Genomic DNA, 24,773 nt, shown 5'->3' on the forward strand with positions numbered 1-24,773 from the left:
GCATAAAAATTGAGTACTATTTAATTAATTCAGATATTCTATTTTTTGTTATCAAATATGTTTGAACATATAAAATTTTGAATTCATAGTGCTAAATTTGATTATTAAACAATGCCTGTGCTTAAACATTAATTGGGTGTTGATATTCTATCTTTTTGCGAGGGAGTTAAATTTTAGACTATTCCATCATAAATCATATTTTTCATGTACTGATAATTTACACCATTAATATTGAATAAGTTCATTATTAGTTGATCATTCTAATTGATTGTAAATTTTGATTTTAGATAATCACTTTGTGATATTCTCATTTGCTTTTGTCTTTAGACTATAGATTTTTCAGTACCCAAAAAAGTTAAAGTATACCAAAATGTAATTTTTTATAATTTTGATTCTTTTCCATAACCAACTTTTGTAAAATATAAAGCAAACAAAGAAATGCTCAAATTGTGAGTTTGGAACGAGTTTCCAGTCCTTTTGTTACTAAATCTATTTCCTTTACAAATTTTACAATACCAATAACAAAATGTGAAGTGTCAATATCATTACTCTCGTGAAAAATTTTGAATAATTGTTTCATGTAGATATTTACCACATATGATATGACTTTTACACACACATATATATACCAATTTTCATTATTATATATATATATATATATATATATTTGTTTAGAATACCTTTTCATTTAGTACTCAATCGTAAGCTTGTTGAGATTTTCGTCAACTCAACTATTTGATATGTTACATAAAAAATTCTTATCGGAACTACTCAAATTTGTTGCCAATTTTTTGTTGAAATTGGAAGTTGTGGGGACCAGATTTTGTTTTCACTTTTTATTTATTGGATGAAATTGAGGACTACTTTGACCCATTTCCAGAACTTAAGGGGCCAACACGGCGAATACAAATTCTGCTTTTTTTTTTTTTTTGGTCCGCTTATAAAGCTTATGAGTAGTATTAGTACTTAATTTAATTTAATTTGACTTGGACCTGTAACGGCGTTATGAGCGGGTAGGGTTTAGCTTCAGTTTTGATTCCTGACACATATTGCTTGTCCTCCACGCCCATCTGCATCAACGCTCCGGCAATCGGCACTTTTCGCGTTTCACTTCCTTCGCCATGCTTATAAGTCTACACTTGCTCGACTTGCATGCATGCTAATCTCAGGCTAGCACTAAATCTATTCGTACGACGAGGGAATAATATTATCCGGAGCACATCCCCGTTTGCCATTTCCAAGCTCTCTTCATTCTCCAAAGCAGTAACGATGGTAATTTCGATAAAGCATTGAAAAGTTTTAAATTTATCCGACTAGGGTTTGTTTTCAACAGGCTATTAAACAGCTGTTCAATATCGTTACTACAGGTCGAATCGGAGACCAAAAGTTCAGAGATGGAGAAAAAAGATAGCACCGAGGTTGGATTGTAATCTGAAATCGTTTGCTTTCCTCGTTACCGCTGTGATTTTCTTGTTCTCTTTTTATGTTTTATTTTCGGAATTGTATGTATTGTGCGAGTGGGTAATTGCATCGCAGGCGGGTTTGGCGTCGGAGCCGAAACAGCTTACTCCGGAGGAGCTTGAAAGGAAGAAGAAGAAAGAAGAGAAGGTAATGCCTTTGTACCAGTTATGTCTTGCTGTGTGAAGTTCGATCAATTTTCTACGCTTCCTCGAGTTCAATGTCACTTCTTCTGCTTACCTTTAGAACTACTTTTTGAAATTTGCTTCTTCAATTGAAGCGGAACGTAATTCTTTAAACCTTTATTTTATCATAGGATTGCTTTGCACTGGTTTCGTTCATTGTTTTTGGTGGTGGAAATTAGTTTCCTCCTCTGTTTGCTGGTTAAATTAGTTTTTTTTAAGTTCGAAAGCCTCTCCATGGTGTTTTGGTAGTTATTGGAGTTGAGTTCTGTGCATTGCATGAGTATAGCTTGCTTGATCAAGCCCTCTTGTTGTTGTAAACTAAACAACTGTTTCTCTTGTTGCTTTTCTCTTGTTCACATGGCAGGCTAAAGAGAAGGAGCTGAAAAAGCTTAAGGCTGCACAAAAGGCAGAAGCAGCCAAACTTCAGGTAAGTTGATTTTAAGTTTTCCACATTAGTAATTTATTTTTAATTCCACGTGTACATTGCCTGCGTTGTTTAAACATTTAGGGAGGAATTGTATATCAAGTTTTATTTGTTTTACTCTATGCATTATAAATATTTGGAGCATACTCCTTGGTCATATTTTAGGCACAGCAATCTTCAAATGCTCCAAAAACAGGGAAGAAAAAGAACTTAAAACGAGAGGGATTAGAAGATAATCCTGAGGATTATGTTGATCCAGAAACACCTCTGGGTGAGAAGAAACGTATCTCTCGTCAAATGGCAAAAGCATACAATCCCAGTGCTGTAGAGAACTCGTAGGTTCTTTAGTAGTATTTCCTATTTACTGCTACATATGCTCATTTTCTTCATTTATAGCATTTTGTTTCATAATGGCTGGTTTAGGTGGTATGCTTGGTGGGAAATGTCAAATTTCTCTGTTGCAGATTCCAGCAGCTCAAAGCCGCCTTTTGTGATTGTGAGTTTCTCTGTGGGCTTTAGATTCCGGAATTGGCTCCTTTTGATGTAGTCGATAGCTTACAGACTTTATAATGAATAATCTTAAATAACTGAATATCTATGTTGACTGCCCTGACCTCCGGAGATTGTACTGAAGAACATTAAATGAGATTTTCCAAGTTAAATACCTGAATATCTATGTTGTCTGTCCTGACCTCCGTCTTTATTGTACTGAAGAACATTAAATGAGATTTTCCCAGTGGATGGATGGCATAGCTGTACAATGAAATTTTGAAGGACAATTAGAACATCTGATCCAAAAAAAATTTCGGAATATTTGACTGTCAGTCTTCAATCATGAGTTATTTGTTCACAATAAGCTCTTTGTATGAGGTTTCTTTTCATAAAAATAAGTGAATAATGAGAACAAAAATATTCAACTTTTTTCCACAGAATTAATCTTATAATTCAGCATACCTTCTAGGTTCTAATTATTTGTTGCATTGTACTTATTGATATTTATTCGAATATGATTGATACCTTTTTGTTCGATCTGCCTCAAATGGGTAGAAAGCGTAAATGGAATCTGGATGGTTGAATTATTAATAGCAGTCAATGGAAAATCTAGCAGAAATGATGAGGATTAGTCAAGTATGGCTAAAATTCTTTCTTTTGAGTTTCAATTTGCATGTGGACATTTTGCTTTCCATGAGCATTTTTCCATGTAATTTCAGGTCCTGCCACCACCGAATGTGACTGGAGCTCTACATATTGGCCATGCCCTTACTGCTGCCATTCAGGTCATGTATAAAGATATATTTGCTAGGACTCTTCATCTGGTGCTCCATGTTATTTTGGAGGTTGATAATAAAATGTTTTTTTTTTCAGGATACCATTATTCGTTGGCGTAGAATGTCTGGATACAATGCCTTGTGGGTGCCTGGGATGGATCATGCTGGGATTGCAACACAGGTTGGTTATAGTTGCCATTATCTTCTTTAGATCAAATGTCTTCCAAGGTTTCTCCTTATGTATGATAATGGTTGTGATTAATTATTTTTTCTCCTTATGTGTGATGGAAGATATTTACCCGCACCTTTTTTCTATTAGTATTTTGATTTCAAAACTTGAACGTATCGAGATGAAGGTGTAAATTATGTAATTACATGAAGGCTTAATTCCTATATAGGAGGTTAGAAAGACCAATAAAAAGGATTATTTCTGTAGTATATTTGTGCTTTGAATGTTAATTAAGTGTTTACTAATTATGTAATTACGTGAAGGCTTAATTCCTACATAGGAGGTAGACCAATAAAAAGGATTATTTTTTGTGCTTTGAATCTTAATAAGTGGTTACCAGCAGTAATATGAAAAATATGTCACTGGTGCATGGCTTCTCTAAACTCATATTCTCTGCTCCTGCTGTATATATCTGAGGTGTATTCAATGTTAATCACATGGCGCTAACTGCAGATCAAGCAATTCTGTTGTGCAGTGAAATGAGTGCAACTTATCTGTTTGCATAGTTGCATGGTCTTATCATTTTGAGTCCACAGATTTTGATTTAGTGCTATATGTCCTGTTCTCCATGCTGCGAGACGTATGGGTTGTCAGTATTACTTGATATGGTTACTTCATTATATTATATTATTCTTTGTGAATTTTGCTATTTTTTCTGTATCTTGGCATCTAGGTGGTGGTGGAGAAGAAGCTCAAGAAAGAAATGAATAAGACAAGACATGACTTTAGTCGTCAGGAGTTTGTAGATGAAGTAAGTTTCTGTTTCGTTACTCCATGTCAGCATGTCTAGTTGATTTGAGTTTTCTGATGGTACCTCATTTGAGCTGATGCCTCGGTGGCTAAATAGCAGGCCCCGGTATCCCTGTGCTTTTTCTGAAATAAAAACAGTGATGCTTTGGTTCTCCAGCTACATTAACCATTGACATTTTCTCATCGATTAGGTCTGGAAGTGGAAAAATAAGTATGGTGGCACCATATTGAAACAACTTAGGCGTTTAGGTGCATCTCTTGATTGGTCTCGTGAGGTAAGCTATAAATGATACTTTGATTAGTCAACATATTGTCAGTCCTGTTGTAGAGGTGAATCATGTCGTGAATTAGCCATCTCTTCTTGCCTCTAATTCCCTTTTTTGATACAGTGCTTTACCATGGATGAGCAAAGGTCAAAAGCAGTGACTGAAGCTTTTGTAAGACTCTATGAAGAAGGTCTCATATATAGGTTAGCAGAATGCACTTCTTATTTTTGCTTTCCATACTTGGATTAATGTTATAGGACTTGTAATGCCTTTCTTTGCGTTGATGTTGTTGTTTTGAATCCTGAGTCTTTTCTACTCACAGATGTGGTCTTCAAGTTAATCAGTCATGTCATCTTTAGTGTGTCCCATTGTCCAAGCATCCTAGCATGTCTTTTGAATTGCAATCCTTCTTTCCTTGGATTGGCTGAATTTGGGCAAGTTATTAAAAATATACTTTGCAATCACAGTTTGAAGGCTTTCATAATTTCCTTTTGCTTGCAGAACAATTAGAGAGTCTATGCTTTTTAATGATTTTTCAGTTATGAAAATAAACGGCATTAGAGTATTACTTGTCATCCATCTCTATCGCGTTCATATATAATGTGAACCAAAATACGAGTAAAGGGGAATATGCTTTATTGGTTTGCTTTTTGTCTAGAGTCTTGCATATATCTTGTTAATTTAACTCCTTGCATTCTCATCTTTGATGTTGTGGTTTTTCTTTCTCACTATTTATTGTACCCATTATTTAGAGGATCACTTATGATGCACTAGGTTTTCTTGAAGTTTTGACAAAGAATGATTTGCTTTTGTTCTTAACTTAGTTCTACTACCAGCTGACTAGTATTGTTGCTTCTCTTGAACGGAAATCAACCGCGACTTCTTTGGTCGATGGCATCGAAAAGTTTTGATAACAGACTCTAGTATTGTCTTGTAGGTTTCAAGTTGGTATCTATCTAATCTGGATTTTTTCCTTTCTTTTTGTTTTTTCAAATGGCAAAGGGAAATCCGACTTGTGAACTGGGATACCATTTTGAAAACTGCAATATCTGATATTGAGGTGAGCCATGGCCGTGGCAGTTGCTTTTGTTTTATGAAAAGGTGCATATTATAGTGTCTGACATTTGTCCTTGCTCTCTCTCTGGGTGTAGGTACTGCACGACGATGTATTTGGGAGAGAACTACGACAGATCCCCGGTTACAAAGACCCTGTGGAATTTGGTGTTCTCACGTCTTTTGCATATCCTCTTGAAGGGGATCTTGGTGAGATTGTTGTAGCCACTACAAGAGTTGAGACAATGCTAGGGGATACCGCTATTGCTGTACATCCCGATGACAAAAGATACAAGCACCTTCATGGAAAATTCGCTATTCACCCATTTAACGGAAGGAAGCTTCCTATTATTTGTGATGCAATTCTTGTTGACATGCACTTTGGTACTGGTGCTGTTAAGGTGCATATGCTCTTGCACTTGCAGATACTCTATACAGAATTCTCCTCTCCCTCCTTTATGGAGTCAATATTGATATTTTCTCCATCTGTTGCAGATAACTCCAGCCCATGATCCAAATGATTTTGAGGTCGGTAAGCGACATAATCTTGAATTTATTAATATTTTTACTGATGATGGGAAGATTAATAGGAATGGAGGCTCAGAATTTGCTGGTATGCTGCGCTTTGAAGCCCGTGTGGCCTTGACTGAAGCTTTAAAGAAAAAGGTAATTTTCCCATATCTTGATCAGTGTGCTTATTGCTCTCAGGGTTCCTTAAAAAGGTCATTTGGCTTACTTGAAAACCTCATCTAACTCTTAATTTAGTTTGATTGTTGGATTTTGTAATGTCAGAGAACTTCATGTGACTTGTTAGCATGGCAAGCCTGCTTGGGGCATAGTGAAGAACTCATTTAATGTTAACGGATGGGAACTTTTTCAACTTTGAAAGATGGTGGCAAAACTTGCTTATTTGGCCCTGTTTTTTATTTAGATAAATATATTGTAACAATATCAATGATTTTGCGTGTTTAGGGGCTCTATCGGGGTTTTAAAGATAATCCGATGCGCCTTGGTATTTGTTCTAGAAGCCAGGATGTGGTGGAGCCCCTAATAAAGCCTCAGTGGTATGTCAACTGCAAAGGGATAGCTAAGGAAGCTCTTGATGTTGTCATGAATGATGATAACAGGAAAATTGAAATCATCCCCAAGCAGTATGCTGCGGAGTGGAAGAGGTAACTTTAAAACTGAGACATAGAATCTGTAAGTTAGTAATATGGCGTACCAGATAAACAATTTAATATCCTTGTTTATTGACTTGCTCTTCTTCCTCCCCTTCCTCTTTTAGGCCTCCAAAGTTCAAGCACAAATTCTTGTTCTGATACATGGCTATTGGTATTTCCAAATCTTCTAAGAGTTAAGTTTTCCATTTTTCAGATGGCTTGAGAATATTCTTGATTGGTGCATCTCAAGACAGCTTTGGTGGGGTCATCAAATTCCTGCCTGGTATGTGACTCTGAAGGATGATGAACAGAAAGAAATTGGTTCCTATAATGGCCGCTGGGTGGTTGCGCGAAATGAGAAAGAGGCCCAAGAGGAGGCTCAACAACTTTTCCCTGGAAAGCAGTTCCAGTTGTCTCAAGATCCTGATGTGCTGGATACCTGGTTTTCTTCTGGTTTGTTTCCATTGACTGTTTTGGGATGGCCAGATGATACTAAAGACCTAAGGACATTTTATCCAACTTCTGTTCTTGAAACTGGTCACGACATTCTTTTTTTCTGGGTGGCACGCATGGTTATGATGGGAATTAAGCTGGGTGGCGATGTACCTTTCAGAAAGGTAAGTGTCCTTTATTATGCTTACAGGATACACTAAATTAGATTCTCCCTGCCTTGTTCAGTTGTAAATATAGGAATGCTTTCTGACAAGCAAATGCAAGAAGTGTGATAATTCATCTGAGAACTATAAGCTACTCTCCCTGTAGATACTTTTACTGTTTATACAGCTGGTAACGCCTAAAAGCAAAAGCAATCTGGTGTACTATCAATAGTAGACTTTTACTCCAAGCACAATACAGCATCTGTGAATTTTCCTTAACAATTGAAGAAATTTGCTGGATGATTTTTTTTAAAAAAATTCTGTACAGGTTTATTTGCACCCAATGATTCGTGATGCACATGGGCGTAAGATGTCCAAGTCATTGGGAAATGTGATCGATCCCCTTGATGTAATTACTGGAATAACGCTGGAAGAGCTTCATAAGAAACTAGAGGAGAGTAACTTGGATCCTACAGAACTAGAGAAAGCTAAAGAAGGACAGGTGAAAGATTTTCCCAATGGTATTCCTGAATGTGGTGCAGATGCTCTTCGTTTTGCCCTTGTGTCCTATACATCTCAGGTTCATCACTTTTCAGAATTTTCTTTTTTTTCCCCCACTTTTAAAGGGCAACTTGGTGACATTCTTCTTCTTTTTTTTTCCAGTCTGATAAAATTAATCTAGATATTCAAAGAGTGGTTGGATATCGTCAGTGGTGTAACAAACTGTGGAATGCTATAAGGTTTGCAATGGGCAAACTTGGAGATGATTACACACCTCCAGTAGATGTAGTTCCTGACGTCATTCCATTTAGCTGCCAATGGATACTCTCAGTGTTGAACAAAGCCATATCAAAAACTGTCCTTTCCCTTGATTCATATGAATTCTCAGATGCAGCAACAGCAATATACTCATGGTGGCAGTTTCAATTATGTGATGTGTTTATTGAAGTGATCAAGCCTTATTTTTCTAGCAAGGATTCAGAATTTGTATCAGAGAAAAAATTTGCGCAAGACACTTTATGGGTATGTTTGGATACTGGATTACGATTACTTCATCCATTCATGCCATACATCACAGAAGAGCTGTGGCAGCGCCTGCCTTCTAGAAGTGATTGTGCAAGGAAAGAATCTATTATGATATGTGATTATCCATCCACTGTTGAGGTGAGATATCAGTTTACAGAGTTCCGAAATCTAAGGATCTCCTGAAGTACTTGTTATTTGGCTGTGTTAGAGCTTCTTATTAAATATTGAAAATTTTGACTTCTGTGATATATTGGTTAGTAAAAGGGTTTTATGTATGTGAAGATGGGTTGAACACTTTTAATTCAAAGAGAAGGGAACTACAAAATGTAGTCTTTTATACAGGATTGTGCTGGCTGACTAGAGTACTTCCATCACCTTGCATCCTAAAGTGTAGGACTTGCAGAAAGAGATAACATGTATCATAAGCAGATGCATGCATGTGTATTTCCTGTCATTGTTATGCATTAGATTCTTAAGCAAAAATGGAAACTTATTTTAGAACATGTGGGTTTCATTTTCTCTTATCTCTTCATCCTTTATTTTCTTTATCTACTTTAGATGGCTATTTTAGATGTACTTAGATGAAGGCTTTTAGTGTCATAGATTCTTTGATAAAATAGGATTGCAGTGCTCTGATAAGTTATAATAGAGTTAAAATAGAGGCATTAGAAGCTACCTTGTACATTTTATTTGAGGAGCAATTACCTCCATTTGATGATATTCTTTGTGCTAAACTTTCAGTAGGCTATATACATACATTTGAACCTTAAAATAGTGCAATGATGCCACTGACTCAACACTCTTCCTTGTCCAGGTGTGGAATAATGACACAGTTGAATCTGAGATGGATCTGGTTGAAGCTGTTGTTAAATCCCTGAGGTCAATAAGGTCATTGTTGCCTGCAAATGAAAGACATGAAAGGTATTTTTCCTTCACATCTTTGCCTGTGTCTTTGGAGAATTACTTAGTAAAATGTAATTAGCGTAGAAGCTCTTTTGGGCTCTCAAATCTACATCCTGGTTTTAGTCCCTCTGGTATATGCTCTAATTTGTCCTTTTACTTGGTGAATGTAGTCCCAGATATATTTTGTAAAATGGGCATTGGCTATTCTGTAATTTATTTGAATATCTTTTGCATACTTCTCTATTTCCTCTGCTTCACGCTACCATCAACACCATGCGCCTACAGCTATTCTTCTCCGGCAGCACCTGCTACCAACTAAACCTGTGAAACAGGTCCCCTTAACCCTCCCTCTCTGATGCTGTTTTCTCTGCTGCCACCTTACCTGTTCCAGCACACCTTACATTCCCTTTTCCCAATTTGTCGACATCCAACTCCTCAACTGTTATATTTTTCCTAGCTTTACCTTAATAAACAGGTACGGGACAGGTTGAGATTTCCGATTGCTGTTGTAACACTAAAGGAAATGAGAGATAGAAGTGACTTTGTTGAATTTTGATATGAACTCAGAAAAAGAGAAAATAGCATCTTTTTTCTTGTTAAATGTGATAGAATGTAAAATTCTCTTGCTCATGTATAATTTCCTGGAAAGGATTGTGAGGTTTGTCAAAAGTTTGTTATTTTTGCTGCATCCTTTATTGGGTACTGCAGGCTTAAATGATTTCAAGTGATTCTAGGAGTTGTAAAATAAGAAGTTAGTGGAGGGAGAACTACATTTAAGGATTTCTCAAGTTTTGGTCCTGTTTGTAGATCTCAGGACTGTCAAATATGGCATAAATGTTTTGGGAGACAATGAAGAAGTGTGGTTGAAAAAGGAAATTATTACCAAAGGTTGAGATGCATTATGCATTAGTATTGTATTCCAGAATTAGCCTTTGTTCCCTGTACAAATAAAAGGGGGTTATGCAGGGGTATTCATCAGGAATTATTAGCATTCGTAAGTTCCCAAGGCTGTTCCTATATGTTGGGGAAATCTAAAAGCAAATTTAGGTAGCAGAGCTCAAGTACTAGGATTGATGAAAAGAAAGCATAGAAGTTATGAAGGAGATTAGCTTTTAGGCTGTTTGAGAGCCCAAGACTGCTGATACAACGTTTAGGTAATGACTGATGTGAAAAAACTGCTGGCTGCAGTACTTGAGATGAGTACTTGTAGGGTTCCAAACACATTTGTTTCCCTGAAAGGATGAAAGGCCAAAATCTCTAAAATATGCAAAGCCGGATTCATGTTTTGGTGTGAACATTCAAGTTCACTTTTTATAATTCCAAATTCACCCTTCTAATTAACTCTTCACCTGTAAGCGTGTTTATAACTACAACTGCTGATATCACACAATTTCTAGGGCTCCAAACACAATTTTTCCCTAGAATAACAAAGGACCAAAATCTCTAAAATATGCAAAGCTTGATTCGTGTTTTGGTCTGAGCTTTCAAGTTCACTTTTTATAATTCCAATTCACCCTTCTGATTAACTCTTCACCCTGTAATTTTGTTTATAACCCAAAATCAACCACTGGCATCACTGCTACCTATACTGGGGCACATGCTACTGCAACATTTTAGCAACAAAGCATAAGGACATACTAACATGCTTTTGCATGTCTATGCTTCATGAATGATTAATTACTTGTTTATTGTTTGCATCTTCTCTCCAGTAAAAGGTAAAGGAAAAGATATGAGCTTGCTACATGTTACTATTGCTATCAAATCCTCTGGATTTTGTTTTGAGAGTTGAATTTTCTTTTTAGTTATGAAGCCTTATTTCCACCAGATTAAAGGTTTTCTTTTCTGCAGGCGGTCAGGGTTTGTCCTTTGTCGATCCAATGATGCCACTGGTATCATCCAACGCCGTCAGCTGGAGATTTCAACACTAGCATCTTTATCATCAATTACAGTATGTGCTTGAATGCCTTACTTGATAGTTGTTGACTTCAATGTATCTAATCTGTTATTAAGATTCAGAGGTTATGAAGTAAAATGTTTCCTTTGGTAAAATGTTTTTGTGGGCTTAGAAGAATGAACTACGTCTTCTTTTCCTTGACAAGTTAGGTATATATGTCTAAGTATCTATTTTAAAACTTGTCCAACCATTCTTTTGTCTCCTTCTGGCTTCTGCATGATAAACTTAACGGAACTTATTTATAAGAGGAATAACAAAATAAAATAACCTCATGCGATGTTTCTACACTATAGGGGTTATTTTACTGCTGAAGGTGAGGATGTTAATCACTGCTGAAGCAAAAACAGAAATAGTACAACCAATTGGAATGGTAGTTAATTACTTGCTTTGTAGCTTATTTGTAGTGTGAATAGTGCAGGTTACATGTCATCACACATATCTTAAAAATTGGGGGCATCCCAAAGAGTTGCTACACTCTTTTGCTAGGAGAAAGGAGGTCTGGTGGTTGGGGGAGGGGAAGTCGTGAAGCCTAAATAGTTTACTTTTCAATCAACAACTAGCTGCTTGTTCTTTCCTCTTCTTTTGCCCTACTTTTGTGGCATTTTTAATCCTTTTCCAATCCCTTATCCTTGTGACCTTAAAAAGATCAAAATGTGCAGGTTTTAGGTGAGAATGATGTCTCTCCAGCTGGATGTGCAGTATCTGTTGTAAACGAAGTGGTATCTGTCTACCTGGAACTTCGAGGGAGCATTAATGCTGAAGCTGAGCGTGAAAAGCTGAAGATAAAGATGGAGGAGATTCAAAAGTAAGTGACATTTCTGATCTTAGATTATCAATAACCATCGGATTTGTGTCCAGGAGCTCAGCCCAAATGCCCCTTCAGAGTACATTGGAGTATTGTAGCTTATCAATAATCCCAGTATTTTCTGTCAAATTGCAGTAAATTTTCCAGTAGTTTTTATATGGTTTTGGACCATATTCTGCAATTAATTTCTAGAATTTTAATGCAGGGGGAATTTAATGAGCCTAACTATCATGCATCATTGATCTTATAGCTGGTTTACCTGAGCTCATGGGTGTTACTCTGACAAGTCAGTCAAGATTTTTGTTCCGAAATGTGGTATTGATGTAGTTGAACATTTTGGCAGGCAACGGGATAGCTTAGAGAAAATGATGAATGCTTCAGGGTACAAGGAGAAAGTACCGGCCCATATCCAGGAAGAGAATGTTGCAAAGCTTTCCTCACTGATGAAGGAAATTTTATCTTTTGAGGAAGCATTCCAACATTTGGAACGTAAAATGGAAACATGACTTGTATGACTCTGATTCGCTGTGAATGTTATTATTATAGAGGAACTACTTATAATTACTGTGTCCAAAAGAAGTTGTTGCATTTGTAAGTTTTCATTTACTTCCATTCAGATCTTGATTCAGCAAGCTTAAACCATTTTGAGTAAACTGATAATCGGCTTTTATTGATCCCATTCTGAACTGCCTTTTCTTCAATTACCTTAAACGGCAGCCTGTAATACAGTTTTAACTTTTCATTTTGGGCCCAAAGTTTCATAGGGTCATGCTACGGAGAGTTGGAAGCTAGATAGGATAGGCTATGGTAACAGCAAAACACTATGGCCGCAGTGTGAGTAAATGGGAACATGCCATCTCTTCTTTCCCACAAGATATGCCAATGGATTGAGTCTTATGTAAATTCAATCCAGATTTAATGTACGGGTTTGGATTTAATTTCTCAAGTTCATATCCTATTGAGATTCAAAAGAGTTATGGGTGTGAGTAATGTTTAGTTTTCTATATTCTATATTCAAATTCATATTCATATTAGACTCTATCTAGATATATATATATATATATATATATATATATATATATATATATATATATATATATATGTATATTTATAAATTTATAAAAATTATAATATTCGATGGTTATTAGATCCAATTTAACTATATATGTTCAAAATTGATTTCTTATGAATTTTATATATTTTTTTCAATATCTGCTCAATCCTTATTCAAATCATTAAATTGTACCGGTAAGACTTCATATTGTTTTCTGTTTTCAATTTCATCCTAGTTGTCATTGTAATTAGTACAAAGTTTTTCAAAATAAGGAGAAAAAGTAAAAGTAAATAAAATTATACATATATATTAGTAAATTTATAAAATATTATTATATTCTATGATTATTAGATTGAATACAGTAAGACTTCATATTGTTACAGTTGAACTTTCAAACCCAAATAGAAGCAGTCAATAGTATTTTTTTTTTTTTTGAGTTCATAATATTGCATTCAATTTCTTGAATATTATTTTTATTATTTGAAAATAAAAATTGGATAGTGATTATATTTTTAATATATTTTCATTTTAATGCGTTTACAAAAATACAATCCAAAGAGAATTTGGGTTTGAACTTTTTTTTTTCAGACCCATAAGAGTTAATGGATTTAGATATGGATTTGAATTACAGGGATTCAATCCAAATCCTGTGCATTAATATGCCTGTTTCCCTCCGTTGGGCTTCTATAGTTTTACCCTCTCCTTTCGAACTCCTCTGGCTTCAATAATCCTCCATCCGCACAACGCCAAGAACACCAAGAACAACCTGCAGATATAAAGAATACTGAAAATTGAATCACGTTAATGCACAATTAATCGCCAAAGCTTCTGCTGGCATTGGTACTGGCTCAACTTTCGGATAGTAGCACGCATGATCTAAATCATGTACCTGAAGAATGGACGCGAGCCGAGGCTTGTGGCCTTTATTCTATTGTATTTTCTCCGTGATTCAATGAAGCGCAGAATTTGTAACCAAAAGTCTAAAATCATTTTCCCAGAAGCTCTTGACTTAGAAGACCATTTTTTTTTATTCAAGTCAAAATTCTCTCAATTCTAATAAAATGTAATAGGAGCAGGTATAAGTTTGATCAGAGCATATATAGATAGAACTTGTAACGGGATCTCGAAAAATAAATAATTTTTACTGGGCCTAATAGGAGCAGGTATAAGTTTGATCAGAGCATATATAGATAGAACTTGTAACGGGATCTCGAAAAATAAATAATTTTTACTGGGCCTTTATCCATTTTGTGGGTTCGGTAGGATTCTTATTGGTTGGAAAAAAAAAATTTTGTCCCAAAACGCCAAGTTGAATCTATTGATTTGATAAATCTCACAATCAGTTTTTATATTTTATGCTATCCACCTATTCATATAGCCTAGAAGCTTCCAATTATTTGACATGTGTCATTTTTATGATTATTGAATTATTTTATTCTTTAATAAATTCGATTATTTGTTAGTTAAATTCAAAATTTTAAATTCTTACATAGCACTCAACATAATTTTAGGTGTTTAAATTCTTATTTTATTCTGAAATTTAAATTACTTTTAATCACCAATTTATAGTTGAGCATGGGATGCAAAATTAGTACTAACTACTAAGTTTAGTCGCTGAACAAACGCTAGTGAAGTGGGGATAATTCACCTCGATCATCCCACTGTTCCAGGCTGGGTTGCAAGCACCCTTTGGTCCATGGACAATAATTAACAACAGTTAAAACCCACCCTTTGGCCTCTCTCTCTCTCTCTCTCTCTCTCTAACTCTAACTTCAATCCTGACACTAGTTCTTCGTCGGTGATCTTATCAGAAGAAAAGGGGAAAAGAGCCAAAAACAATTTTGATTGTTAGAAGATGAGTGTGATTGAAATTCTCACTCGCGTCGACGCGATCTGTAAGAAGTATGACAAGTACGACATCGACAAGCAGAAGGACGCCAACATCGCCGGCGACGATGCCTTCGCTCGCCTATACTCTGCCATCCAATCTGACATCGAAGCCGCTCTTCAGGTCACTCATTAACTTCTCTCTCTCTCTCTCTCTTCTGGGTATCTAACTCGTTGTACCTTCTAGGGATTTACTGTTACTCTTTATGCAAGTATGAATTGAGCTTGAATTATGTGGCCGTTATATTATTTTATTTACAGAAAGCTGAAACAGCTGCCAACGAGAAGAATAGGGCATCAGCAGTAGCCATCAATGCTGAGATTCGTCGAACCAAGGCGAAGTTACTGGAGGAGGTTCCCAAACTCCAGAGATTGGCTGTCAAGAAGGTCACTCTTCCACTTTCATTTATTACTTCAGTTTTCATCTTCGTTTCGTTTCTGGTGATTTGTTAGGAAATAAATTATGGCCAGGGCTTTGATAATTTGTTTATACAAGGGAAAATTGTAGGGAAACAAAACTGGCCTGTCAATTCGTCTGATACACTATTTCGTATGTTTATTCGGAAATTTTCTGATATCGTTCTGCATTGTGGAGTTGGTAAGCGACGGTTTCTTCAGTTATGGTGATTTTCAGGTTTTCTGGTTTCTTATCTTTTGTTTATGTTTTTTCTCTTGCAAAGAAGCATAACAGCTCTCCAAGAGTACTTAGACATAGTGTCATACAGTAAAACTTAAGATGGTAGCTTTTTTGAATTTGTCTTAAGATCCAAATGATTCCTCGTTTTGAAGGACAGCATCCGATGTCTAGCTGCTCCATTTGACAACTAAATTTTGTATCTAGGATGCTTTTACTTCTGATATTGCTGTTCCTTTCTTGTATAAGGAAAATTCAGGTAAGACGGAATCTAAATTTTGTAAATGAGTGCTTTTACCTTGAATTGTGAGTAATACTAATTCTGCAACAGCAGCGTATGTGAAATTTGGTTTATTTGGGATGAATAAAAGGGGATGTTATGGATGAATTAATCAAACTGACCCAAAAAAAAAAAGAACAGAATAAAAAGGAAGATTCAAATTCCATGTGACAACCTTTATAGCTGTCCTTTTGGTGCAACCTTTATAGTTAATAAGATTATTGTGATGAATGTGACCACCGACCACTTGCTTTCATTTTGCAAAATCTCCTCTTCCTACCATTTGCTAATGTGTACATCTCCAACCACAAAATGACTTTTGGTCGCAATTACACCTGTCAAGTGAATCCCTGTCCTTCATTTATATGGATTTTACAGTTCAGTTCTGCTGGTTCTGCCGTTGGAAACTTCCCCGAGAATTTCATCACCCATCTTTCACATCATGCTTCAAAACCCACACACTTCTCCTCCTTTGGAAGGAAACATTGATTCCAATGTACTGTAAACATCTAAATCCCTTCTGCCAGTAAGTTGCTCTTACACAGATCACCTGTTTGCTGTCTTCTTCTTTGACACAGGTTGTATGACTTGGAATTTTTCCTCCCACAAATATTTGCTTTTGCTTCTGAATGAATCAGCAACAAAAGGCATTCCTCATGTCAGGATACTGTTGAAGGATATGTTTATTTTAACTAAGAATGCATGTAGTCCTTTTCTGCTTAAGAAAGGAAAAAAAATTTTTTTTGTCCCCCTCCAGTTTGGAGGTGGGGGCGTGGATGATGGAGAATTGTTGAATAATGCCCTGGGGTAATTGTGGTCTCATATTTAAAGCTGTTGAATGTTTGATGGTTATGGAAGGTTAGAGTTAGTAGGCTTATAGTATTGATGGGTTCATAGTAATTTGTTTGATATTGATTGCTGGAATTAGGAGGACAAGGTAATTTTTGAATGCTGATGGCAACAATTACAGCTATTGCTTTCTGGCATTTGTTTGAATTCTGGGGCTTTGATTGAGAATGAGAAAAGAGGGAGAATGAAATAGAAGTAGAAGGGACCCATATTCCAATGGCCTGCAGCTGTGATAAGCTGAAGCAAAAGGTGATAATCAGAAAGAGAAGACAGATAAAATCATGGATAACTTTTTCCTACACCGTCAGTGTAAAACCATTTTACACTGATGGCTCACAATTTACGCTGCCACATTAGTGGGAGTTGGTAATCTGTTGTAACCTATTGTCTACTTTATTTAATAGTTTAATTTCTTACTCCTTCATTTTTCTTTAAAATCAATGATTTTCTCTTTCTTTAGCCTCTCACCATATCGAACATCCATCCCATCCCTCTTTCTCTCGCTAACCCTCTTTCCATCCATCATCTGCTCTTCCCAAGCCTGCCAACGGAAAGTTTGAAAGAAAGCAAAATTTGGGATCAAATAGGTACTAATGGTGGAATTTGTTTGGGATAATTTATTTTATTTTTTTTTCACTGAATAGAATTTTGGGTAGCAACAGATTAAAGTGTTGGAAATTGAATCAGGTTTGGTGATATGGTCAATAAAGCTTCTATGCTGCTGTGTTTGAGCCCTGACCTTCAGAACCCTTTGTACTTGTTTTCTGGGGTAACAATTGTTTTGGTATGTGATTTCCAGATTCGATAGTGACCGAAAACTCTTGAAGTATTTTAGGCCAGTGAAACCGTTGGGTCTTTGTGATACAGGAGGTCCTCCAGTTGATTGCATCATCTTCCTTTAGAAATTTTCAATCCAGGAACTTTTTTAAACATGTTTATGAAATAAATAGTGTTCCTATAGAGAAGCTTTCATATTCAGCATACTAAAGAACAAGAAGATAAAGAAAAATAGTTGAAGTTTTCAATACGCGTAGCCTCAGGAGTGATTCCTTTATATGAAACTCTTTGTTTTGTTGGGTAAATACGTAAAGTAAATTTCAGTTAATATAAAATTTTATTTTTTTAATAGAATAGGTAACAAGCCAGGACATTGGGTTACCAAGTTTCTTCAGCGAGGTTGGCCAAAATAGTGAGCCATTAATGTAAAACCATTTTACATTGTCAATTTAGGAAAGATTTATCCTAAAGTTTATTCCCATTTTTTTCAGTCATTCTAAAATTGATGAAATTATGAAGTTTTGTCTGCCCCCACCTCTCTCTCTCCCTCTCTCTCTTCTGTGTGTCTGTGTACTTTTGGCCTGGCTATGCCACAAGTAACTTTTATTTTGGGTTGGATTCTGTTTTCATGATACTCTTTATCCGCAGGTTAAGGGGCTTTCGGGTGAAGAACTTGCTGCTCGTAATGATCTGGTACTTGCTCTTCCAGATAGGATTCAAGCCATACCAGATGGTGCTGCTGCAGCACCCAAGCAATCTGGAGGCTGGGGAGCTTCTGCTTCTCGTACAGAAATAAAATTCGATTCAGGTGGTATTTTGACCAGTTTATCTGTTTAATCTTCTCTTTTTCCTCTCTTAGATCAAACACCTAAGGATATCCTCTGTAACTTTCTCTTTTAACTTCTGCTTTCTCACTAAAACAGATGGGCGTTTTGATAGTGATTATTTTCAACAAACTGATGAATCAAACAACTTCAGACAAGAGTATGAAATGCGGAAAGTGAGACAGGCATGTGCTTTTCTGGAACTTAGTTGAGTTGTTTCTTATATTCTGGAAACTCTTTTTTGTTTTTCTCCTGTGAATATCCTGTATTCTTGGTTCTTTTCATTACTTGTACATCTTCATTCGTGTAGGATCAAGGTTTGGAAGTCATATCAGAAGGTTTGGATACACTGAAAAACATGGCCCACGATATGAATGAGGTTTGCTGCTTTTATGGATTTCACTGTTGCTTTTCCATGTGCGCTGGTATTTATTTGTGCTGTTATGCATTTTGTGCAGGAGTTGGATAGACAAGTTCCTTTAATGGATGAGATTGACACCAAGGTTGAGAATCTTGATCTTTCCTAGTCAATCTTCAGAAGTGGTCCATTTTCTTGACATAAATGCCCTTGTCATTACTTGCAGGTAGATAAAGCGACATCTGACCTGAAGAATACAAATGTCAGACTTAAGGATACTGTAAATCAGGTGACATGAGCTGCAATGTGGAATTCTCATTTTCATTTTATTGCTACTGTGCTTTGCTTCACATTCATTTATTGTTCCTAATAAACTTCTGTTTTTGTTTCAGCTGAGATCTAGTCGAAATTTCTGTTTTGATATCATTTTGTTGTGCATTATTTTGGGAATTGCAGCCTACTTATACAAGTAAGTCCTTTCAAATGAGATTGTTGTTAAAACTCAATGGACTGCTCTCTTTTACTCATCTTTCTCGGAATTTTTTAGCATAGTTTGTGCAATAGTTGCATGCGTTCTTAGTTGTTGCCCCTAGGCAGGCTGAGAGTTTCAGCTTTTGTTGCTGGAATACTTTGTTGATCTAATTTGTAATCTCTTCTTTCCTGCCTTTATGATTGATTTTTTTATTAATTGCATTCTTTTGGAATTTCATACTGATGATTGGTAATTTGTCTATTTGCAGTGTACTAAAGAAGTGAAAGTGGTTGAAAAGTTTGGACGCTAATGTATAATGTTGGTCTTTGGATTTCCCTTGCATCAATTGGAGGTGTTTTTGCTTCAGCTTGGTTGTAGAGTTGGATATATTTTTTAAGCTTTTTATGTTTGCTTTTAATGCATTTGTTGGCTGTTGCATATTGATTTCGGCATAGAGATTAATTGTAATAGCCTATATTACCTACTAAGGCTCTTGTCTTTCTACTTGAAGTTTATTTCCTGTCTTGTATGTTCTTAAAATTTATGAATTCTGACAAACATGAGTCGAGCTGGTTCAGAAATGACTTGATGGACTTTCTTGAAAATCAAAGCTGATATCCCGATGAATTGTCAACCGCTACTAGCCTGAGCTGCTCTTGTTATCGCAAATGTGGTCATTTTAGATTTGTTTGTTTGTTTGTTGTGAAATGGCAACATCAGAGTGGCGGTTTGTGGTTATACGCTATGTCAGAGAATTAGGCTGCTGTAATTGATGCAAAGCGACTTGTATGCTGCAGGCTTGCTGGACTGGCATTAGTGTTGGTCTGCAGTAACTTATTGCGTTGATCAAATCAGATCTGTATTGTTGCGACAGTTGCATTTGATTACATATGGAGGTTGCCTCTCACCAGTCATGTTTGTCAGTAAAGATATGTTTGTCAGTTTGTCTATGTATCTTCCTGTATTCATTTTTCTTTTAATTTTTAGTTAGAAGAGAGGCAGGGCAGGGACGGGACAGGACAGGAACGAGAAAATTGTACTACGTGTTGTTGTATTCACAGTTCGGGAAATGACTAAAGTCTAAAAGTAATCATCACTGATTCTCTACTCCAACTGGCTGTTATGGATCCCATAAATGCTAAATTAATTTCAGTTTTTTTTTTTTTTTCAAAAAGAAGAAGAAGAAGTTCCGCTTAGCTGAGTATAGCTCAGCCTGTGTTGTCAATGAAGTTTGTTTTTTTAATTTAAAAAAAAAAAAAAAAGGATCTTTAGGGGCAAAGTATAATAGTATTTGTAAGGATGGATCCCAACGACAAAATTAATAAGAAAGACATCAGCTTACATAATCCCACGAAGTAACCAAAACTCTGGAAGAGCATGCAATAAATACGAGCAAATATTTACATGGCCAATTGCAAACAGCTCTTTGTCTTCAAACGTTTCTAACCACGTAAAGCTGTTCTAAAATTATTTGGATTACTCATTAATTGCGTATTACTCCACAAATAACTGTCGAATTTGCAATTTTCTCGTTTTCTGCTGGAGTTACACTAAGATCCGTTGCAATTTGGTCCTGTACAATTGAGCCTCTCTAGCTAACTCTTGTTAGAATGAACGAGCAACATCGGACGGTCTTCTGATGAAAATTCATAAAAGTTATATATTCGTGAATTCGTGAATCATTCCCAATCCACACACCCCAAATATATACAAGACGACTCCTACCCAGGGTTTTAAGTAACTTCTTACGTAAATACATAGTGCATGAAGAAATATTGTCTGTGCACCTCACACTTTACACTCCATAGCCATGAGTGTTAGGCTGAAGCTGCTTTGGAGACGAGAATTAATGTGGAAGAATGGCGCTCATGGTCACTTTATTTGTATTGTTGGTCTTGTCCTCTTTGCCAGCTCGATACCTCATTCTCCTCAAGCAAAGGCCAAACTGTATAGATCTTGACACATCGTGATAGAGCCCAACTGATCCACGCTGGAGTTGTATTTCTCCATTTGGTTTGTACTGCAAGAAACGGTACCTGTAGTGTCGTTGCTCGTAGACTGGGGCTGATTGCCCTCCATTTGGCCTTCTGATCTGTAGGTTTGTTTCTTGTGGGGGTGTGTGAAACTAATATCCCCTTCAGTACCATTCCCTTCTATTGTTAGTATATTTTTCCTCTTCCGCATGTGCAACAAACCATTACCGGAAGAAGAAGAAGGAAGGACAGCATTTTGCAAATAGTCTATGTTAAAGTTGTCCCCGCAAACGGATGAAGTCTTGTTCCCTTCAAAACTTATGTTGGATACTGAGTCCACGCAAGGAGGGCCAGTTTGTGAGGAAGCCTTGCTGCCTTGGAAACTTATGTTAGAGACGGTATCCATGCAAGCAAATTCTTGAGAGCCAAAGAGAAATGGTACCATTGGACAGTCTTTGTATGGATATTCTCTGACCATTTCAGCAGTTGCGGGAGCCGTACTTGTTGTTCCCATAGGGACAGGGCAGTGTTTATCCAATTTTGGATGGCATTGAACTGTTTCTTTGCTTGCAGGACCATTTCTGTCTTCCCAAAAGTTTCCTGCCGTGCCGGTTTTCTGCCTCACTCGGCAAAGCACCCAGTCATCCAACTGCAAATTCAAAAGCGCATACTCATTTCCATCGACCAACGTTATATTTTGTTTTGACCAGAGCAAAGAAAAGAAAAGAACAGTACAGAAAGCTTCCCGTGATGAACGATCAGAAAGTACTTACACACTCCATCTTCATTAGGAGGGGAGGGGGTGGGGGGTGTTATCAAGAGGAGCCAAGATTTAAACAAATGCTAGCACACCAAGAATTATTCCACCAATGGAGTCTGACTGGGAAAGTGTAAAACCTTAATTATATGTCATGCAGTACTAGATGTTAATCCGCAAAGGTCATTTGAAAGGGGGCGCAAATTTACGATTCTATATATCTGTTATAACCAGCTTAAAAATCAAAACTAGCTACACGTGCAGCAATCTTCAAGAACATTACGAAATGATTATGGTCCGCACCAAAGATCAATTACATAGTAATATGTTATTTAGTGAGTATAAATTGTGGGTTGTAATAATGATCATGAGGGTATCAACTTACTCTCATAGATCTTTCTTTCTTGGCGGTCCAAGTTGCTTCGGGCAGCCGATACTCATGCATGATCCAGTCAGTCTTGTTACCCTTTGGGGGACGTCCTGTGTAGAACACTAAAGCTTTCTTGGCTCCGATGACCTTTGCACCGGAGGAAGACAGGATAGGCTTATCGGTTCCAGTAGCCTTCCAGTAACCTGAGGATGCCATTCGATTAGGCCTCATCCCATTCGGGTACTTCCTATCCCTCGGAGTAAAGAAGTACCATTCGTCCTCCCCAAATAGAGCTTTCTCTGCCAAGCCAAGATACATGTTTTTTTCTTTTTAGCGTTACACAGCAGGAACTAGTAAAGGAAGAGTAATACATGGGGTCAAGTACTTACTTGGTAGATCCCAGGGGTTAAATTTGTAAAGTTCAACTTCAGCAATAATAGCAGCCGGGAGTGGGATTTTGGTGGCTTTTTTCCTGAGATAGTGCACGATGAGTTCCTCATCGGAGGGATGAAATCGAAAGCCAGGAGGGAGCTGAATCTCTTGATTGAGTGGATCTTTTTCCATGGAGCTGCCGCGGACGACCAAGGACAGAGGAATTTATGTGTCTTGTTGGTGTAAGAACCAAGGGAGGGGGAAGGGGAAGGGGATGTGTCTGAACTGGACACCTCGCGATATAACCAAACACTACAATTTGGGAGCAAGCAATATTCACCATCCATATATATACTACTAATATCCAAGGAGCATCCACCCTGTCTATATATATATCTCAAAAAAAAAAAAGAAAGAAAAAGAGATCATGACCAGATTACGCGTAGCTTTTCAAAGATTGAAAAATTAGATTGCATTGCATTATATATTTACACGCAGGCCCTGTCAAAGAAATTACTTGAAATTAAACTTAAGAAAAATATAGGTTTTTGTCTATTTGTTTTTGAGCCTTATTAGAAAATCCAAGCACATAATAGCATATCTCCTGCGAACAGGGGAGCATTTCTACCAGATATTCAGCTTTGTAGTACGTAGTAGTTTATACCCTTTTTTTTTTCCTAATTATTATTTAGTTAACATCGGCTGCTAAGTGTTTGGACTTTGGATGTTATGACGAAAGATAAGGGTAGATGCGTTCTTGATGTAGCCTTTACTTTCATCCATGACTGGATTCCTTTGAGAAAAAATATTGCAGGGAAAGCTTTGGCGGGCTGATGTCCACTAGCTACGAGGCTACTAGATGCTCAAAAACAATTCCTCCTCAGAGATTCTGAAAAAAAAAACAAAAAAATTCTTTTTCTTTTTCTTTTTTTTTTTGCCTTGCTTGCTTACACGGTCAAAGTCCTCCCTCATCATCGGTATTAATTTTGTCACTAAGCTGTAAACTAGCAGTAAAACAAATCCGTAAAGGGTAACATCCTAGGTCATCAGGGCAACCAAAACTGGATATTGTTATGGACCAAAAGAAGGAAACTAAATAAATGCAAATATTTCAGAGCAGATATAATTCTTAGGATGGATCCTTCTGTGTGCCCACGGGATAAAATAAGTGGAATCTTTGGGACTAGCTTTTTCTGAGAAAGTGTAAAACCTTTTCATACCTTTTTTTTTCCTCTCTTTCTTTTTTGAAAAACGATCATTTTCATACTTAATTTTCAACAGTCGAATGCTAAAAACGTAATCCAGACATCAGGACAGTCAAGTTAGGCTGTTGCTGAGATAACTCGTCAGCATAGCAGACGTTTATTCGGACAAATCCACAAGCTTAATGGCTGTTTAACTAAACCCAAAAAAGAAGAAGAAGGAGAAGAAGAAGCGACATTGCAGGGGAGCCAAATGGCATTTGGTTGAAAGAAAAATCAACAGCCACATTCCATTAACATTGTAGCAGCTCAGCTGTGTCATTCGGGAAAGTTAACAATCCGACATTCCCATTCCAAGTCTTGATCCTGTGTGCTCTCTAAATTCCTTGTCCCATCTGCGCCAGAGGAATCAAACACGTGTGCGTTTCATACCCATGTCTTGGATTCTCTTTTTGAAAATCATATGGAACATATGTATGCCATTGCTAATATTAAGGATTCGCATAGTCATGGGCAGGGCATCCTTTTTCTTCTTCTTCTTTCTATCGGGTTCGGGGCAAAAGAATCCCTCTCCTCTCTAACTAAATTTAGGCTGTACGACATTGCCACAAAAAGAAGAGTATAAAAAGCTTCTTGCTGTTGAATCCTTCAATGCCTGTTTTTGAATCCTTCATAACCATGATATGTATTCCGTCTGAGATTTTTTTTTTTTTTTTTTTAAAAAAAAAGACAAAATGTTATCCTGAGCCTTTTCCATACAAGAAAGCAAAGAGGTTGCTGTAAATAAGACACAGCCAACAAGAAAAGTTTGCTAATTCTCATAAGTTGCTAAGTCAATAATAATAATGTTTTCAGTGGTGACGTCCCTCTTTAACGTACTTACTGTA

General features: G+C 36.7%; 3 protein-coding genes and 1 long non-coding RNA gene across 6 annotated transcripts; 3 read left to right on the forward strand and 1 right to left on the reverse strand.

Annotated features, from left to right (window-relative positions):
• The first annotated feature begins 972 nt into the window (after positions 1-972).
• LOC113694804 (valine--tRNA ligase, mitochondrial 1-like) lies at positions 973-12,756 on the forward strand. Of its 3 annotated transcripts, none has more exons than XM_027213680.2 (22): positions 973-1,272; positions 1,368-1,418; positions 1,537-1,608; positions 2,008-2,070; positions 2,233-2,402; positions 2,491-2,563; positions 3,279-3,344; positions 3,433-3,516; positions 4,238-4,315; positions 4,506-4,589; positions 4,704-4,783; positions 5,583-5,640; positions 5,732-6,034; positions 6,129-6,299; positions 6,606-6,805; positions 7,008-7,410; positions 7,718-7,969; positions 8,053-8,553; positions 9,230-9,336; positions 11,167-11,266; positions 11,932-12,077; positions 12,283-12,756. In XM_027213680.2, the coding sequence occupies exons 1-22, from the start codon at positions 1,153-1,155 to the stop codon at positions 12,317-12,319; spliced, it is 3,219 nt and encodes a 1,072-aa protein (XP_027069481.2). In that variant the 5' UTR covers positions 973-1,152; the 3' UTR covers positions 12,320-12,756. The 3 variants fall into 3 exon arrangements, with proteins under 3 accessions (XP_027069481.2, XP_027069479.2, XP_071910504.1); XM_027213678.2 differs by having other exon boundaries at positions 974-1,272; positions 12,421-12,756; XM_072054403.1 differs by lacking the exons at positions 973-1,272; positions 1,368-1,418; positions 1,537-1,608; positions 2,008-2,070; positions 2,233-2,402 and adding an exon at positions 3,115-3,195 and having other exon boundaries at positions 2,510-2,563; positions 12,421-12,756.
• A 2,005-nt stretch (positions 12,757-14,761) lies between these two features.
• Positions 14,762-19,846, forward strand: LOC113697028 (syntaxin-71-like). Its single transcript, XM_027216445.2, has 9 exons — positions 14,762-15,142; positions 15,280-15,405; positions 18,207-18,366; positions 18,482-18,567; positions 18,693-18,761; positions 18,841-18,885; positions 18,967-19,029; positions 19,133-19,209; positions 19,481-19,846. Exons 1-9 carry the CDS (start codon positions 14,987-14,989, stop codon positions 19,494-19,496), a joined length of 798 nt encoding a protein of 265 aa, XP_027072246.1. The 5' UTR covers positions 14,762-14,986; the 3' UTR covers positions 19,497-19,846.
• On the forward strand, positions 15,830-17,060 carry LOC140009289 (uncharacterized). Its single transcript, XR_011816695.1, has 2 exons — positions 15,830-15,911; positions 16,861-17,060. It is a non-coding gene; the product is annotated as an uncharacterized lncRNA (long non-coding RNA).
• A 1,000-nt stretch (positions 19,847-20,846) lies between the features above and the next one.
• Positions 20,847-23,008, reverse strand: LOC113695443 (uncharacterized). The gene is made up of 3 exons (XM_027214541.2): positions 22,702-23,008; positions 22,328-22,611; positions 20,847-21,834 (listed from the first exon to the last, which is right to left on the reverse strand). Exons 1-3 carry the CDS (start codon positions 22,874-22,876, stop codon positions 21,142-21,144), a joined length of 1,152 nt encoding a protein of 383 aa, XP_027070342.1. The 5' UTR covers positions 22,877-23,008; the 3' UTR covers positions 20,847-21,141.
• Positions 23,009-24,773: the final 1,765 nt, after the last annotated feature.

The sequence above is a fragment of the Coffea arabica genome, chromosome 6e, assembly GCF_036785885.1.
Source record: "Coffea arabica cultivar ET-39 chromosome 6e, Coffea Arabica ET-39 HiFi, whole genome shotgun sequence".
Classification (NCBI taxonomy): Eukaryota; Viridiplantae; Streptophyta; class Magnoliopsida; order Gentianales; family Rubiaceae; genus Coffea; species Coffea arabica.

Excerpts from the sequence above, each read along its gene's own strand:
- LOC113694804 (XM_027213678.2), top strand. The coding sequence starts at position 1,153 with ATGCATGCTAATCTCAGGCTAGCACTAAATCTATTCGTACGACGAGGG. Across the intron at positions 1,609-2,007 it reads AGAAGAAGAAAGAAGAGAAG|GCTAAAGAGAAGGAGCTGAA; the intron begins GTAATGCCTTTG and ends TTCACATGGCAG. Across the intron at positions 12,078-12,420 it reads AAGATGGAGGAGATTCAAAA|GCAACGGGATAGCTTAGAGA; the intron begins GTAAGTGACATT and ends ACATTTTGGCAG.
- LOC113697028 (XM_027216445.2), top strand. The coding sequence starts at position 14,987 with ATGAGTGTGATTGAAATTCTCACTCGCGTCGACGCGATCTGTAAGAAG. Across the intron at positions 15,406-18,206 it reads AGAGATTGGCTGTCAAGAAG|GTTAAGGGGCTTTCGGGTGA; the intron begins GTCACTCTTCCA and ends CTTTATCCGCAG. Across the intron at positions 18,886-18,966 it reads TGGATGAGATTGACACCAAG|GTAGATAAAGCGACATCTGA; the intron begins GTTGAGAATCTT and ends CATTACTTGCAG.
- LOC113695443 (XM_027214541.2), bottom strand. The coding sequence starts at position 22,876 with ATGGAAAAAGATCCACTCAATCAAGAGATTCAGCTCCCTCCTGGCTTT. Across the intron at positions 22,612-22,701 it reads TAACCCCTGGGATCTACCAA|AGAAAGCTCTATTTGGGGAG; the intron begins GTAAGTACTTGA and ends TTGGCTTGGCAG. Across the intron at positions 21,835-22,327 it reads AGAAAGAAAGATCTATGAGA|TTGGATGACTGGGTGCTTTG; the intron begins GTAAGTTGATAC and ends TTGAATTTGCAG.